The 16,822-nt window shown below is 57.1% G+C and overlaps 2 protein-coding genes across 6 annotated transcripts in view; one reads left to right on the top strand and one right to left on the bottom strand.

Annotated features, from left to right (window-relative positions):
* Window positions 1-9,517, bottom strand: part of LOC125100121 (uncharacterized) — a 30,584-nt gene extending 21,067 nt beyond the window's left edge. For all 4 annotated transcript variants that reach the window (XR_007127453.1, XR_007127456.1, XM_047730022.1 and 1 more), the window contains exon 1: window positions 9,330-9,517. Coding sequence is in view for 2 of the 4 variants with exons in the window: in XM_047730022.1 (XP_047585978.1) it covers window positions 9,330-9,436 (107 nt within the window). In the remaining 2 variants the exon portion in view is untranslated. The remainder of the gene's footprint in view (window positions 1-9,329) is intronic.
* Window positions 1-16,822, top strand: part of CAMK2A (calcium/calmodulin dependent protein kinase II alpha) — a 60,557-nt gene that overhangs the window by 27,490 nt on the left and 16,245 nt on the right. The window contains exons 5-15 of one of the 2 annotated variants that reach the window (XM_047730019.1): window positions 239-304; window positions 408-480; window positions 3,763-3,865; window positions 5,139-5,222; window positions 5,350-5,444; window positions 6,479-6,601; window positions 6,978-7,061; window positions 8,536-8,578; window positions 11,043-11,083; window positions 15,745-15,777; window positions 16,759-16,807. In XM_047730019.1, the coding sequence (XP_047585975.1) occupies window positions 239-304; window positions 408-480; window positions 3,763-3,865; window positions 5,139-5,222; window positions 5,350-5,444; window positions 6,479-6,601; window positions 6,978-7,061; window positions 8,536-8,578; window positions 11,043-11,083; window positions 15,745-15,777; window positions 16,759-16,807 (794 nt within the window). The remainder of the gene's footprint in view (window positions 1-238; window positions 305-407; window positions 481-3,762; window positions 3,866-5,138; window positions 5,223-5,349; window positions 5,445-6,478; window positions 6,602-6,977; window positions 7,062-8,535; window positions 8,579-11,042; window positions 11,084-15,744; window positions 15,778-16,758; window positions 16,808-16,822) is intronic. The other variant, XM_047730020.1, reaches the window with a different exon arrangement.

Below are 16,822 nucleotides of genomic sequence, written 5' to 3'. Positions count from 1 at the left end.
GCGTGGACCCAGTGGGAGAGAAGGGCAAGTGGGGGAGGGGAGGGGAGTCCGTGGAAGGGTGGGATGGGAGCCAGGAAGAGGGCTGCAGCGGGAGGCACCCCGGGGCCCCAGGGATTCCTCCCTTTGGACTGAGATTCTGAGGTCCCTGGGTCACACCCTTAGCTTCCCAGAGACTCTTCCAGAAGAGGCAACCCCAGAGGCCTTCATGGGAGGGTGACTCTGTGCCTGTCTCCACCAGGGTTACCGGTGGGGAACTGTTTGAGGACATCGTGGCCCGGGAGTATTACAGTGAGGCGGATGCTAGGTGAGCACCATGTGCCTGGAGGCAGGGCATCTCCCCCACCAGCTTCCCAGCTCCCCAGGGGATGTCCGCCTTCACAGGGGGACCCTGTCCTCTCTCTCCGCAGTCACTGTATCCAGCAGATCCTGGAGGCCGTTCTCCACTGCCATCAGATGGGTGTGGTGCACCGGGACCTGAAGGTGAGTGATGCACCCAAGGGGGCGGCTCCCCTACAAAGCCAGGGGGATCATCAGAATCCCTTCAATTGCCCTGAGTTGGGCTGGGCCGGGGAATACCTACCCCATGGTTCCGATGAGGAAACAGGGTACAGGGAGGAGTAGCCAAGCTTCGGATCCAGTCTCCTGATGCCCAGGCCCATGTGCTCTGGGCCAGACCAGGTAAGCTGTTGTAAGGTTGCTCCAGGCTGGCTCTGGTAGGGTCCAGGTCCCAGCCAGGCCACTCTCCAGCTACAGGGCCTCAGCTGCCTTGTGGTGGGGTTGCCATGGCAACCTCTGCTGAGGGTTGCTGGTTCTGTCAAAGGAGACAGCACAGTACCCAGGGACACCGAAGTTCTTGTTTCTGGATCCCTGGCAGGTACAGGGAGAAGAAGCACAGGTCTTGGGGCCCCCAGAGTCCTTCCTCTTCCCAATGAAGGAGAAGAACGGCTTGGGCAGATGTGCAATCTAGGGTGGGCAGTAGCCGCATAGCCTTGCCTGGTCGGCACAGACTCCTCACTCCCCTCTGTCGAGCCTCAAGGTCCCCCGATTTTCAGAGCAGCAAACAGAGGCCTACAGAGTCTAAGGGACTTGCCCAAGACTCTACCATTCAGTTGTGCCTGAGCTAGGATGGAGCCCTGGCCTTCTGACCCCAGCCTCTGGGCCTGTGGGGGTCGGGGCCAAAAAGCCACTCAGCGTAGCTCCTGCTCCTGCAGTGGTCCCTTCTAGGTGCCTGTGAACCTCTGCTGTTTGGCCTTCAGCGACTCTGAACTCACTTCTCTCTCTCTTTTTTTTAAAGATTTTATTTATTTATTTGACAGAGAGAAATCACAAGTAGGCAGATCAGCAGGCAGAGAGAGAGAAGGGGAAGCAGACTCCCCGCTGAGCAGAGAGCCCGATGTGGGGCTCGATCCCAGGACCCTGGAATCATGACCTGAGCTGAAGGCAGAGGTTGAACCCACTGAGCCACCCAGGCGCCTCTCTGAACTCACTTTTTGAGAGGCAGCCCCCTCGAACCACTGGGAAAGTCTCTTTTCATCTTTCCTACTCTGGCCTATGAGCCCCGGTGCTGCCCTTGGAGGTCACCCAGATCAGGCCTCCAGCTCAGGCCTGAGGTCCTTGGGCAGCTTCATGGTACCTCCTCCCTCTTGTGCAGGCTGTTCTTCCCCATCCCCACCCAGGACAGGACCCCCCAGGCCCTCCTCAGCCGGACCCCCTCTCTGGACACTCTCCCTGGGCGTCCTCCACCAGGCCTGGGCCCCTCGCTGGGATCCAGCGTTCTGCCCAGAAGCCCTGCCCAGCCCCGACTCTCACAGCAGAGCTCCATGGGGCTCAGTCTGGACCCACAGGCAAGTGTGCAGTCCAGGAGGGTCCTGGCCAGACGGCAGGGCCATTCTCCCAGAGGGCCTGTTCCTATTATAGCAACAGCCCCTGCATGGGAGGAGAAAGGAGGAGAAGCAGCACAAATTTAGGCCACTCTGGATAGATTAATTAGTGGCATATTCATCAAATCAGGGCAGGACGGCTACCAAGACCCAGGACACATTGGGAGCGCAGTCCCTGAAGGATAAAAGAGGGCTTCATGAGGGGCAGATGGAGCTATATTTGTTTGGGTCCCGCCTAGCTTTGGGCAGCAAAAGGTCAGAGGTGGGACCCCGTCAGAAGTCCCAGTGGGGAAGGGGGTCAGGGGAAACTGGCTGTCTCCGGGCATGTGGAGCCCAAGCCCGGGCCCCAGCCCCAGCAGTGATTCTGAGTGCTAATGCTCACCGCGCATGTGCCGTGGGCCACTGCCAAGGGCTCTGCCCGGATTATCACGACTAATCTGTACGCCAGCCCATGAGGTGGGCTCTGTCCATTTTTCTGAGAGGAGACCAAAGCTCAGAGAAGTGAAATGGCTTGTCTAAGTTCCATAGCACAGAAATGTCGGAGCTGGGGCGCCTGGGTGGCTCAGTGGATTAAGCCGCTGCCTTCGGCTCGGATCGTGATCTCAGGGTCCTGGGATCGAGTCCCGCATCAGGCTCTCTGCTCAGCAGGGTGCCTGCTTCCCTCTCTCTCTCTCTCTCTCTGCCTGCCTCTCCATCTACTTGTGATCTCTCTCTGTCAAATAAATAAATAAAAATCTTAAAAAAAAAAAAAATGTCGGAGCTGGGTCAGAGGCCAGGGCTACCCAACTGCAGAATTTATTTCAGCTCCTCTCTGGGGTGAGGGTGGGGGAGATATCCTGTCCTTTACTCCCAGCGGAAGACAGCAGTCTCGGGGCCCCAGAAGCCAGGCGGCATGTACAAGGGCCCCCGTCTCTCAGTCCTGCGTGGTTGAGAACGTGGCTCTTGAGCCAGACTTTGCCTCAATTCTGATTCTGTGCTTTATCAGCTGTGTGACCTGGGTCATGCCACTTAACTTCTCTGAGCCTCGGTTTCCTCATCTTTATACATATGACAAATATGTATGAAGTACCCACTACGTGCTGCCCCCTGCCTTGGGTGTTGGCAATAGAGTGGTGGACAGACAGGGAATTCACTGTCTGTAGAGGTGACAGATAATGAACAAACACAGAGACAGATGGGGGGAAAATTACAAATTGTGATATCTATGAAGGTAACAAGTTACTAAGACAGAAGATACCTGGAGGGTCCTCCTTTCGATAGTCATGGAGGGATTCTTTGAGGGGACGACATGAAGGTGAGAGCAGATGAAGAGAAGACACCAGCTCTGTGAAGCTCAGAGAAGGAGCAAATCAGGCAGGGGGAACAGGAAGTGCAAAGGCCCTGAGGTGGGACCAAGTGTGATTGTTTCAGGGAACATAGGAAGGCTGCTGTGGAAAAACGGAATAATAATGCCCATCCCAAAGGTTGTTGAAGTGATAAGTGAGATGATATATGTAAACACTTAGCTTGGTGGCTGGCACATAGTAGGGGCACAATAAATGTCACTCGTTTTTCCTTATTGTGGTGGTAGCTGTCCCCCACAACTCCCTGACCCCATGTCAGCCTCAGCCCCAAACCCTGAGGAGAGGCAAAGGAGGGGATGGGTGGTGGAGAAAGGGTCTTCCTGTTGCCAAAGACAGAGGTCTTACCCTAGGGTAGTCCCCTCACTGGAGGCTGGAGCTCAGGGTCCTGTGGCTGGGATTGGAGGTGGGGGCAAGGCACCTCAAGATTGTCTAGCTACTCATCCTGTGGGCTCAGGCCACCGGACGTGAGGTTCAGAATCTGCTCACTGCCCTCTGGCTCTTTCTTCCCCCATTTCACTCTTCTCTCTGGTCCTGGGAAGCCGGAGAATCTGTTGCTGGCCTCCAAGCTCAAGGGCGCCGCAGTGAAGCTGGCAGACTTTGGCCTGGCCATAGAAGTGGAAGGGGAGCAGCAGGCATGGTTCGGTGAGTGGGGACGGGGATGGCAGGGGTGTGGGGGGTCCAGGCTTGTGTTGACACATTGGTCCCTAGAAGTCCCAGGCCCAAGCAGGGGCAGGTAAGAGATGGCTGGGGTACCAGCCAGAGCTCCCGGAGCAGAGGTCCCACTGCACAGCCTCTGGTCAGTGGATGTGGCCCATCTTATCTCCACAGGGGTCAGGCTCAGGGACACGGTTATCTTTAAAACAGTACATGTCCTCTCCACATGCACACGCACCACCACGGCTGGCTGGGGGCTTCCGTGGGTTCCCCTAACGGCCTGGGTGCCAGAGCTAATTATCCTGATTTTACAAACGAACGGGGGCTAAGAAACTTGAAAGAGTTCACGGGAGACTAAAAGGGACAGAGCCAGGATTGAAACTCATATGACTCAGCAGACTCCGAGGTTTTGGCATAATTGAGTCCTTTCAGCTAGCTGGGGAAACTTCAGTAGGCACTACTGATCAGTGATTAAGAGACAGAGCTCCGGGTTCAAGTTCCGACTCTGCCACTTAGGAAGTGTGTGATCTTCGGCGAATCATTTCACCTTGCTGAGCCTTTGTTTCCTCATCTGTAAAATGAGGGTGATGATAGCATGGACCTCAGGGCTGTGTGAAGAGTAAGTGAGACCAGGCATGAGCACACATACTCAATAAATAGTAACTGTTCTTATGATTCCTTGTTCAAGTACTTTGGGTGTCTATTTATTTCAAACGATCCTCCCGACACTGCTGGTTGGTAGTAGAGGGAGGAATCCCTAATCTCTCATTTGGCAGATGAGGGAACTAAGGCCTCGAAAGAAAAGAGACGCACCAGGGGACTTAGGGCAAAACCAGAGTTAGGGACTGGCCTCCTGCTAGGCCAGAACCAGCTCCTAGAAGGGTGGGGAGTAAGCGAGGGTTCAGCTCAGCCTTCAGCTGACGTGGCAAGGACATTTTGCCTAGAGTGCCACCAGCACTTGGTAATGGCTGCAGGAAGGCTGTTAGCAGTGTATGACGCTGAGCAGGACCCCATGGGAAGGACTCTGGGATTGACCGACGACTTCTGCCGTAGGCTTTGGAGTGGGGAGCGGGGGGCAACAGGTACCCTGTGCACCTGTCCACCCTGGTCTAGAGGCTTTGCTGCCTTGCTGGGCAAGAACTTCCTGCCCTTGAGCCACTCTTGGGATGGGGAGTGTGTCCGTTCTCTCCAGGGCAACCTCATCCCTCTTATGTGCCAACCTCTATGTGTGCGTCTGCCTGTCTGTGTGTCTGTGGAGCAGGGTTTGCAGGAACGCCAGGATACCTCTCCCCAGAAGTGCTGCGGAAGGACCCGTATGGCAAGCCTGTGGACCTGTGGGCCTGTGGTGAGTCCATCCCAAAGCGTTCTCATCCCTGGGCTCCTGGCCCTCAGGGGCCCTCTCCTTCCCTATCCCTGCCCTCTTCATCACTTCTCTTCACGCGCAGTGAGGCTTCTCCTGGTCCTCTCCCCAGGGGTCATCCTCTACATCCTGCTCGTTGGGTATCCTCCATTCTGGGATGAGGACCAGCACCGCCTCTACCAGCAGATCAAAGCTGGAGCCTATGATGTGAGTGTCCCTCCTCTCTCCAGCCTCCCTGCCATGCCCTGAGTCCTTTCCAGTGAAAGCCAGCACCCAGTGAGGTCAGAGATCTAAGCTGCCTCCTGTCCGCCCTCCCAACCTACTTAGGCCCTCTGCCACTCCCTAGTTGCAGGTGGTTGGAGCTTGAGGACTGACCACACGTGGCCCCAGCCTTATGGTTGGGCCTCAGCATGATGGCACTTAGCCTGGGGCCCTGGAGGGCAGGAGCAGCACCAAAGTGGGGTGAGAGGTGGAGAGTAGGTCCAGAAGCCAGACTCTCACCCTCCCTCTCTCTCTCTCGCAAATAATAATGCACACACGAATAATAATATTAGCTAACACAACACTTTTCTAAATGCTTTATAGATTATTAGAGCTCATCTACATACCCATCTATGACATAGGTACGATTATTATGCCCATTTTACAGATAGGGAAGCTGAGGCACAGAGAAGTTAAATAACTGCCCTTACCACATAGCTAAGAAATGGTAGAGCTGGGATTTGAACCCAGGCGATTTGGCTCTAGCATCCATGTTTCTAACAACCAAGCTATACTGCTTTTCAATGAGGCTGATTCTATCAAGCCCTGTGGTATGCATTTTATATCATAGTTAATCTTCACAGCATCTCTAGGGGCAGCTGGACGATCACCCAAAGTCTTGTCCAAAGTCACACAGCCCAGGAGACAGAGCCAGGACTTAGACCCAGCCTTCCAATTCTGAAGTCTGGCCCATAACCCCTGGCCTCCTGCTCCCCAGATAAGGCACAGCCTCAGAAAAACAGAGGAAGGCCTCCTTTCCCCTTGACCCCAGCTCTGATTTATCCGGGGGACCAAGGATCCTGCCCCTCCTTGGGTTCCAGAGAGGGTCCCTGCATGGAGGATCCCAGTGCCTCCTGGTTGTGGATGCCCAGTGGATGGGCAGTAGGACCTCTGCCTGCTCCCCTGCCAGTCAGGGGCTGGGGGATCGCAGGGGTGGCCTGGGGTAGGCTGGGCAAACCTGGCCCCTCTGCCCCTTCCAGTTCCCGTCACCAGAATGGGACACAGTCACCCCGGAAGCCAAGGATCTAATCAATAAGATGTTGACCATCAACCCATCCAAACGCATCACGGCCGCCGAGGCCCTCAAGCACCCCTGGATCTCGGTGAGCCCTCACCTGTGGGGTCCTTTCCGGGAGCCCCTCCCGGCATCAGGGTGCAGACCCCCATGGGGTTCTCGCTCTGTCCCCGGCCCCTCAGGCCCAGTGGAGGGTCAAGGGGGCTTCACCCAGAAATGCTGCCCTGCTGTGGCTCTCAGGGGAAGTGGAAGTGGGAGGCGTTCTGTGTCAGCATCACAATGGGGGGTGCTCCTGGCAGGGATATCGGGTGCCAGGGCTGCTAAGCACCTGCGGCATTTACAACGTCCGCTAGAACAAAGATTTGTGCTCCTCAAATGCCAAGCACCTCTCTGTAAGACACCCCACTGAAGGGGCTTTGGGCAGGCCTGCCTCCCACTCACAGACCTTTCCCCACTTCCTCCAGCATCGGTCCACTGTGGCCTCCTGCATGCACAGACAGGAGACCGTGGACTGCCTGAAGAAGTTCAACGCCAGGAGAAAACTGAAGGTAACACGTCCTTGCCCTCTATAGGCCCCGGACATGGAGTAGCTCGGTTGGGTCTCCGCAGAGGCCAAGAGATTCACTCACAAGTTCTTTCCTTCACTGAGTCAACAAACATGTCCTGAGCACCTACTGTCTGGGCTGGGGAATGAGTGGGTGGAAAGGACAGGCAAGGACCCTGGACCGTAAGGGGGTGTGGTGAGTGCTGGGATGGTGGGGCACGCCCGGAGGCCGGGGGTGACCATAGCAGGGCCATGAACTAGGTCTGGAAAGACCAGGGAAGCCTCCCAAGAAGCCCTGCTGGGCAGGTGGCTTATGAGGGGACACCGCAAAGGATAAGCAGGTGTTAGTCATGTAGTCAGAGTGGACGGACGTTCCAGACAGAGAGAAAGCGCGTGCCAAAGTCTGGAAGCATGAGCTTGAGCCTGTAGGGGGACTGTAAGCGTTTCAGCGTGGCTGGCGAGAGGGTCTGGGGGGTGAGATGGAACTGGGTAGGAGACCAGGGTGGGTGAGAGGCCCTGGTGCAGAACACTGGAGAGGACAAGCCAAGAGACGCGGACAGGGGTCACAGCCCAGAGGAAACCACAGTGGGACCCAGGTGGGCCAGGAGCTGCCAGCCTCGTGAGCAAGTGGCATGTGCTCTTAACCTGTGATAGCTCCTGGCCTGGACCTCGCCAGGGACCCCATGAACAGGTAGGAAGAGTAACTGAGGAGTCCCCAGCCTGCTGGAACAGAGAAGCCATCAGAACACTGAGTGACAGATGCTGAGGGCCCAGCGCCTTCGGAAACTCCTCACCAGCTGTTCCCAGGCCTGATGTGATGGCCCAGGAAGGGGGCTTGGGCCAGGTGGGTGGTGGCCAGCATGACGCCAGAAGAACTAAGTCCCATCCCACCCCCCAATGGGAGTGGTCACAGAGGAAATCTCAAAATGTCTTAAAATCACGGACAGTCAGACTCGGAGAGTGTCCAAAACAGATAGCATCAGAAGCAGGAGGGCCATCCCCTAGGCCCTTCACTGGGACAGGAGCATTTCTCTATGTCCCCCAGGCTGTGAGCGGGGAGCCCCGGGAAAGATGAGCTAGTGATAAAACAAGGTACTGAGCACCATGACGGAGGGTGAAGGGGGCCCAGGAGGGCAGGGGCTATAGTCTTTGGCCTTTAGGAGTCCCCGCCAACAGGTGTCTCTGAGCCCTTCCACCACCTCTGGCCAGGACAGCAGAACCTATTAATATATTCTGCAGGGATGGCCCTGTTCTAGGAGCTGTGCCAGCTAAGGCCCAGCTCACTCTGACTTCCCCAGGGAGGCAGAGATGGTCTCTGGGCTGTGGGGTGAGGGCAAAGGGAAGGGCAGGGCAGAAGGCTCTGGTTCTGTGTCTGAAGGCAGCACCTGCCTCCCCTCCCCTGCTCATCCCATTTCTCTCTCTCCTCTCCCCCTTCACCTCCAACCTCCTGTCCCCTCCCCCGCTCCTTATCTTTGCAGGGAGCCATCCTCACCACCATGCTGGCCACCAGGAACTTCTCTGGTAGGTGGTGGGACCTCGAAGTCCTGAATATATCCTACACAGGTCTGTTGAGAGCATTGCCCTGTCAATATCTGTGGGGCCTCAGGCCAGGGGCCTGGAGAGAATGAGGGCTACAGAGGACACTAAGACTGGGGGTTCAGGTCGCCTGCACCCAGAAAGGACTGAAGCTGATAGGTCAGCAAGCCAAAGGCCTACAAGAAAGGGTTAGAGGTTGAGTCTGGCTCCCTAACCTCGCAGCAGAGCTGGGGTTCTCAGGTTGGGCCAGCCCGAGGGGGTCCTCCCGAATATTAGGGTGTAGGTTCAGGCAGGACAGAAGCAGGCCCAGGGAGTAGCAATATTCCCATTTCCCACCAGTACCGAGCCCGTGCTAAGCAGTCCCCAAGCTTTTGCTCAGGTGGCCTTGGTGACAATGCAGTGGGGGCCCATGGCTAGGCAGAGAGAGGCAGGGCCTGCTTTCATTCAGCTTTGAACCACCTCAGAGCAAGTGCCCTTAATCAAGACGGGCCACCAGAGAGCCTGGGTAGCAGCCTTCGGCCTGGGCCGCAGCCGGCTAGTTAAGGCAGGGAGTACCCAGCGACCCACAGGCCACAGTGCAGAGCCTCACAGAGAAAAGGAAGGGATTAGTGTCAGGGCTTAGCAAGAAGCTCCCCTTGGCACACTGGAGAGAGCCCAGGCCAGTGCCTGCCAGAGGCTTCTCTCTGGGGAGACAGGACAGCTGACGGGGCTGCTGAGCAGATATAGCAAAGCTCACCCGAGGGGCCCTCTGATGGGCCAGGCAGGACACGTGGCTGGCTCCACAGCAAGGTGTCGGCTCGGGCAAGTTCTGGTTCTGACTTTGCGGAGGGTCCACATGCCCATTTAACCAGCTGGACGAAGACCCAGAGGTGGGAAAACTCGGGAAATTCCGATGCGGGCTGGCCCCGCCGCACTGAATCGCCTTCCCACTGTCTCCCCAGACTAGGGTCCTGTACTTCCTTAAACTGAAAGACGAGCCACTGGACAGTCAGAGTCTTTTTTTAACCTCTGAAGCACCCCTTAGAAACTCGAGTCCAGAGCTCACAAAATGGTGCCCATGGGTCAGTTCCCATCTCTTGATGGCCCTGCGGGACTAGTGGTGTTTTAAAACGGTGGTGTTTTTGGAAAGAGTTTCCAGCAATTAAAAATTAGGAGATTTCACAGAAAAACCCGGATTTCTGTCTTTTCTTGAAAATCGGAAAAAAGAAAAAAAAAGAAAGAAAGAAAAACAGGAAAAAAAAAAAAAGGAAGAAAATCAGAACATGGGACCCCCCCCAGTTCTGTGGTTTCGGGCTGGTGCTGAGAGGGCCCCCTTGAAGCTGGAGGGGGGGACCATTCCCCCTGTTCCACTGTACACCCCAGCCCAGGAAGCTCACAGAGGATGGATAGTCATTCCTCTCAGCTTTGGGATCCAGAGCCATCCACCCCTGCATTTACTTGCCTGGAAGGGGTTGTAGGTGAACTTGTGAGAGGGACTGGGAGCCTGGGCCAGAATGAGCCTGTCCCTCTGAGCCTCCAGGGTGTCTGTGTCCCGTGCTGCCCCTCTTCCCAGGCTCGCCATCCCCAGGCCACCGGGAGAAGGACTTCCAGTGGCTACCGTTTACTGGGCACCTACTATATACAGGTCCCGTGCTGTGCTAAGCGCTTTAGAGATCTCCTGTCTTCTTTAACGTAAGGCATTTGTTTGAGGTCTGAAGCAGCCAGATGCCAAGCTGGGCAGGGCTGGGCATTCATGCCAATTCCTGGCTGCAGCCCTCACCAAGGGCTCTGGCCGGGAGGCAAGGAGGGAGGGAAAAAGGAATGACAGAGGTGGGGCCTCCCTTAGCAGCCCTTGCTCTGCTTTTCCCAGGCACCATGGACACCGCCAGCCCCAGCATGGGGCTGTGGAGCTGGAGGGTAGGGAGGCCTCGGTAGGGGATGGGCACTCTGGCAGGGGTGGGCCCCAGAGTGGGGCATCTGCTTCTTCTCACCGGCAAAACAAGGCTCGCAGCTGTCCAGAGTGAGTAGGCAGGCTGACACATGACCTCGGCAGCAGCGTGGGCCTAAAATTAGAGCGGGCTGGGGCGGGGAGGGAGCGGCCAGCCCTGGGCCAGGCAGCCAGGCCTCCGGGTTGGCCACCACCAGCACGGGTGGTGACCGGGATCCAGAGGGAATCCCCAGGCTGAAACAGCAACCCCTGGGGCCTGGGACACATCGGTCACCTCCTGCCACCCATGGGGCCAGAGGGGCATGCTCGAGATTGCTGAGGACAGGGGAGCCCAGGCCCACCTCGCGGGCCACCTGCAGTCCAAGCCCCAAGGAGGAAGGACGAGCAGAAGGAGGAGGTGTCCCTCAGATCGCTGAGCTGGCTCTGTGCCATCTGCCTGCCCGCAGATGCTGCTCTTCCTCACCCTGTGGGCCTTGGTGCCCTGCCTGGTCTTGGTAACCCTCTACTTTTTCTCCTCCGTAGGAGGGAAGAGTGGAGGAAACAAGAAGAATGATGGTGTGAAGGTAAGCCCCCGGGAGCACGGCAGGGCCTGCCTCTGGCAGCCTTTCCGCCGACAGGGCCTAGTTTTCAGGGCCGGGGCAAGACCTAGGCCTTGCTGAGCAGGTGTGGTCACTCGTGCAATCGGGCTGGTCCCAGGATGGGTGGGGGCGGGTGGGGGAGGGGGAGGTCCGAAAGTCGATGGGAGAGGCAGGTGGCCTGGGGTTGGGGCGGGAACAAGGAAAGGGGCAGGTCTGAAGGAGATTTCTATGGTTCTCTGGGATGGGAGGACTGGAAAGTGAGAGGGTACGAAGAAGAGACAGAGCTATCATGAGGGGTGACCTCCTCCTTCCCAAGTGTGGGCTGGCTGGAATGGGCCCCTGACCCAGCGTGCACCCCAGTCCAACCCACAAAGCCCATGGAGGATGGATAGTCACACCTCTTGGCTTTGGAATCCAGAGGCACTCACCCCTGTCAAGGCCTGCCAGTTGGGTGCCAAGAATCCCCTCCTCCCCTGACCCACCCCTGTCCGTACCCCCGATGCCCGATGCCCGAGCTACTTCCTTCCGCACCCTGCTGACCCCTCCTTCCCTCTTCTCTCTTCTCCCTCTGCTCTCTGGGGCCTGTCCCCCCTCTCTGCAGCTCCCTTCTCCCCTGCCACTGGCTTGCCTTGTGGGTTCTCCTCTCTTGAGACCCTGCCTTTTTCTGGGCTCAGAGCCCTGCCTGGCCAGGACCCCAGGGCTGGGCTGTGCCCAGGATGCTGGAAGGTGTGGGATGCTGTCCAAACACAGCCACCCAGGTGGGCTGGTGGCTTCATGGCTTCATTGTAGCAGTATTTGTGGTCTCAGGCCACTGGCTTTGGTTTGGGGGTCGCATGGGAGGGGATCTGGGCTGGCTGGCTGACTGAGGCCAGGATTTGGGTCTTCCTGCTGCTTTGAGCCCTCTGGGGGCTTGAGTTTCCTTATAGGTACAATGGGTGGAGTGGGAGGAGTGTGGACTCCATGATTTCTAAGATTTAAGCTTTAAAAACAAAAAAGAGAAAAGAAAGGAAACGAAAGGAAAGGGAAAGAAGAGAAAGGAAAAGAAAAGAAAAAGGCAACTAAACCCTACCTAATCACTTTTCCTTCTCCTCTTGGGTACTTGAGGAATACAGAATTACTTGGTTATAGCCAGCGTCAGTGGATTTCAAACTGAACTTCTTGGAGCTGGAAGGTTTGCGGGGAGGCATCCTTAGCAGCGGATGGGGTAGAGTGGGATAATAAGGGGGTGGCTGAGCAGAGAAGATACTGGGCTTCTCGCGCCCACTAGAGCCAGAAGAACTCCGTGTAACGAACCTCACAGTGGTTGAAGAAGCCAGGGTGAACTTAGCAGTTGGAAGCCTCGGCTGGTTATCTGACTCCCTTGAGCCCGTGTTTCCTCATCCGGGCAATGGGGTAAAAGGGTTTCCCACCTCCCAGGACTGCTTGTGAGGATGAAGGAAGATAATGGGTGTTGAAGACTTAGCAGGGGCCCTGGCATGGGGTACGTGCTTTGTGTTTTCTAGATTGGACTTTGAAGTAAGATTTCTCTTGAAAACAAAGTTTGATCAAGGAAGTATTCGGAAACACAGATCTAAAGCCAAACCAATGTATAAAGTGAACACCTGCTTATCCCAAATGCTATGACGGAATCCAGACTTGAGTTCTGACTTACTTGCAGTTTCGGGTTACCCATGAATCAAACTCTCCCCCCTCTAATTGGAAAGGGTAATGGGGGGATGTACAATTTGGGGGGCCCTGTTTGGGGCAGCCGGGGCCCTCTCGGTCATAGCGTGTAGACACTGGAGGTGCTCAGTTCCCTGGGAAAAGTCATATGTGGGGAATATAGGGCGGAGGCCACAGGGGCCTGTGAGCTGTGGCCCGGGTCAGGAGAGGAGGCGGGGGCAGATGGAGGGCTACCCCGTCTGCTTGGCTTTTATGTTGGCCCTGGCAAAGGGTTGACACAGAGCCACGGGTGTGAGGTCAGGGCCTCCCTCAGGCCGGGTCTTGGGATGAAACTCTCTTCCAGCTCCTCTCCAGGCCAGGCCAGGAGACAGAGGCTGTCTGAGGAAAGACATCGCAGAGCGTGGTGGAACTCCGGCTAGTCACTACAGGGCTTACCAGGGGCCACCGCTGAAGGAAAAGCCACTCCTTCCTATAGCGGTAGGAGGACCCTGAGTGACTTCTCAGGGTGGCTTGGGTGTGGATGAGAAGACACCCAAAGGCTCTTCCTGGCCAGACTGTCTCTTCATAGCTCAGCTTCCTGCCCTTTTTTGGGGGCTGGAGGAGAGGAAGCCAGCTGGAAGATGAGAGGAACCAGGGACCCAGCTGGGGTTTGGGGAGCCTGGCCTACAATATGTTGTTCTGGGGGTCCAGTCACGTGCTCCCCTATGAGTCAAGAAGCTGTGGGTTGGCCGGGCCCCATCGTCCCCTCCTTTGGAGACCTGCATCACCAGTTCTGCTATCTGTGCAAGGGGAAGGGCCGGTGTTTGCTGGGCCAGCGAGAGGCTCGCACGAGAGTGGGCCCTGGGGAGTCACACCATGAGCTCCTTTAACCAACACATGCTCGGCCCCAGTGGGGAAGTATTTGTTCTTCTTACAACGTGGTCCCTGGAGAAACCACTGAGGTCATCGGGGGCTTAGCTGGAGGTACAGTGGTTGCCGGAGGGAAGACGGGTTGGTCGGAACGCAGAGGATACTGGGCTTTATGGGCCTGTAGAGGCTTTTTGAGGCTAATTTTGACCCTACTTGATTTCTACCATCTTTGCAAACCCTAGAGCCATGCTTCTACATGTGGTTCTGAGAGATGTGACTCTACTTGTGGTGAAAGACCCCGGTCGGTATGGGGTTATTATTAGCACCATTGTCACTGGTGATCCAGGGAAATCGAATCTTTCTGTTCCCGAGGAGCACTGACCCCCCCACCCCTGCCACCTCTAAGCCTCTACTTCTATGAGGAGCGGCCGACTGCTCCCACCCCTCAGCCCCACTCACTGCCCCTGTTGGTGTCCCATCCGTACCATCGTGACTCCTCTCCCCGATGTCCCATCCTGTCACTGTATGTCCGACTCTGATGCAGTCTCTGCTCTGTGTTCCCTCCTCGTGTCCCGCCTGGAACCCTAGCCCCTGTGTTCCTCAGGTTTCTGCTGACGGCGAGCTGGGAGGGCCTGTCCCCTCCCACGTACACTGTGCCTGGCCAGGCTCCTGCCAGGAGTGAGGCCGACCCTGGGGGCTGGCTGCAGGCTGCTGGCTGCGGGAGTCTCACTGTCCACCCAGCTGGGGCAGAGGCAGAGGCCGTGAGCCCTTACACAGGCCAATGCCCAACAAGCTGCTTCTGCCACGTCTTTGGGGTCCCTGGAAGGAGAACTCAGGATCTTGGGCTCCTGGCGCTCATAAACTCCTGGATCTTGGAGTCAGAAAGTCCAGAATTAGACCTAAGGATCCTCAGAGAATAGCCAGTGCCTCCCCCAGGGCAAAGGCCCACCCTGAGGACATCTCAAGTTCTTCCCTAAACACACACACACACACACACAACACACTACAGCAAGGATAACAACCTCCAGGCCTCTCAGAAGGAAGGGCGTCCGTGAAGGACCAGCCGAGGCAGAGCAGTCAGGTCGCGGTATCTGGAGACCTGCACAGAGGGGAAAGCCTGCACTCGGGGTTTCCCGCCTCCGCTCTGCTCCCGGCTAGCTGAGAGACCTCGGACAGGTCACTGCCCATCTCTGGGCCCCAGCTTCCCATCCGTGCAATGCGAGTGTCAGTATTAGACCCGTAGCCTCCACAAAGGCGAGTCTTTACGACTCCTAGCTTGCAGTGAGAGAACAAGAAGACAATGTGTCCTCTGTCTTTCTCCTCTCCCTTGGTTCCACGGCCAATAATATGAGTGAAGCTGCAAATCCTCCAAAAGCTGGACTAGGTGGGATGGCAGGGCTCAGCTGTGTGTCTGGCCGTGCCTCAGTTTCTCTGTCAGCCTAAGGGAGCTGAATAGGCCTGTCACTGGGAAGCTGGGACCAGAGGCAGGATTTCAAAGGCCACTTAGAGGACTGTCCATGCCCAGGGCTGCTTTGAAGTCACCTGGGGATACTGTTTAAAAAGCAGACACCCCACCCCAGACCTAGTTATTGAACTCCTTGAGGGGGCCTGGTTATGTTTCTTTTCTACAGGTTTCCCAAGGAACTCTGACATCCAACCAAACCAGGAGTGGGGTTCTTTCAGTAGAGACACAAGGGGAGGCTAGGAGGAGGCATTGGGCCTCATCTCCAGAGCTGAGCACTTTTGGTCCTGCAAGAACTTTGGCTTCCAGAGGCCTCTGGCAACTGGCGTCCAAGACCCCATCAGAACTTGATGTAGAGGGAGCGCTGGTCCAAGGGAGGCTTGGCCCAGAGCTTGCTGGTCAGATGGTGAGCCCCAGGCAGCTGTGCATGAGGCCCCCAAGAGCTTCAGGCTGAGAGAGGACTGGCCCTGCTAGGGCAGCTCTTGCTCATGGCCCTGACTTCTTGGCCCACTGACACGCTGGCAAGGAACCTTAGAGGATGACCGTGAGGCTCATCATCCTTCCAAGCCCCCCTCCACTGTCGTTCGTTTCTTTGCTCCCTGCCGTTTCTCTGCTCCCTGCCGTTTTCACGCTGTGTCTTTTCCTGTCCCATCTCTTCTCCTTGTTTTTCCAGAAAAGAAAGTCCAGTTCCAGCGTTCAGTTAATGGTGAGTGTCTGCCGTCTCCCAAACGCCGGTAAATGCTGGGCCTCGAACCCTCGCTCCTGCCTCCCTCCTGCAGGCTGCACTGGGAACCCGGGGCGGGGAGAGGCTGCTCAGGGCGTGCTTGGTACGTGTGCCTCGTGTGACAGTCTGCGTGTTGCGTGTGCGTGTTGTTTGCGTGTTTCTGTTGACACCTCCAACTCCATGGCCCAGACCAGCAGCCTGGCCGTAGACCTGAGGACCTCCTCAGGTATGAAGGTTGATTTGAACCCCATCCCACGTCCAGCCCTTGGCTTCTTGCTTCTCCCCGCCCTCTGCTCTGGAACTCATCTCAGGGCTTGGTTTGTGCCAGGTGCGGCGCGGGGGGGCTTGGTTTGGCCAAAGGAGTGGGCGCCCGAGAGGCCCTTCTTGAGCTTCTCGACGCTCCCCAGGGCCCGCCGGTGGCAGCGGAGCCACCAGCCCCTGCCTTCTGTCCAGGGGTCCCAGTGGTGGCATGGCGGCCCACATCCCTCTTCTTCTGATTCCATGGCTGTCTCCCCCAGCTGTGCGGTTTTTCTGCCCTCGAACAGCCCAGCCTCTCTCACACTGGGCCTCCCCTCCTCTCTCTCTTCCTCTCCTGCCGGTGTGTGTATCCCTTCCCCATTCTCTGGCCACCACGAGCCTCTCTGCTCTCCCACACCCTGTCTTGGCTCCCTCAAGCAGACAGGGCCGGGGAGCCCTCCCAGCCCTTCCAGAAAGGCCAGGGATCTCCTCGCACCCGTCCCTTCACCCATGCCCCCTGCCACCCGCCACCTGCTTAACTGGGCCCTCCCCCTCCTTAGGCTCAAGAGTCTGGCAGGGTCTTCAGGGCAGCATCTGGATGGCAGAGCCAGCGAGGCCGACAGAAGCCGGGCCGCCGCATCAGGCAGCCGGGGGGCAGCCCCCAACGGGCCGTGCCTCTTCTGCTCGCCAGCGGGCCCTCACCGCCTCCCGTGTTCTCTTTGGCAGGAATCTTCCGAGAGTACCAACACCACCATCGAGGATGAAGACACCAAAGGTAGGGGGGGCCTCG

The sequence above is a fragment of the Lutra lutra genome, chromosome 5 (genome assembly GCF_902655055.1).
Source record: "Lutra lutra chromosome 5, mLutLut1.2, whole genome shotgun sequence".
In the NCBI taxonomy this organism is placed as follows: domain Eukaryota; kingdom Metazoa; phylum Chordata; class Mammalia; order Carnivora; family Mustelidae; genus Lutra; species Lutra lutra.
Note: the sequence above shows the minus strand (reverse complement) of the source record. Positions and strands in the feature narration are given on the sequence as shown.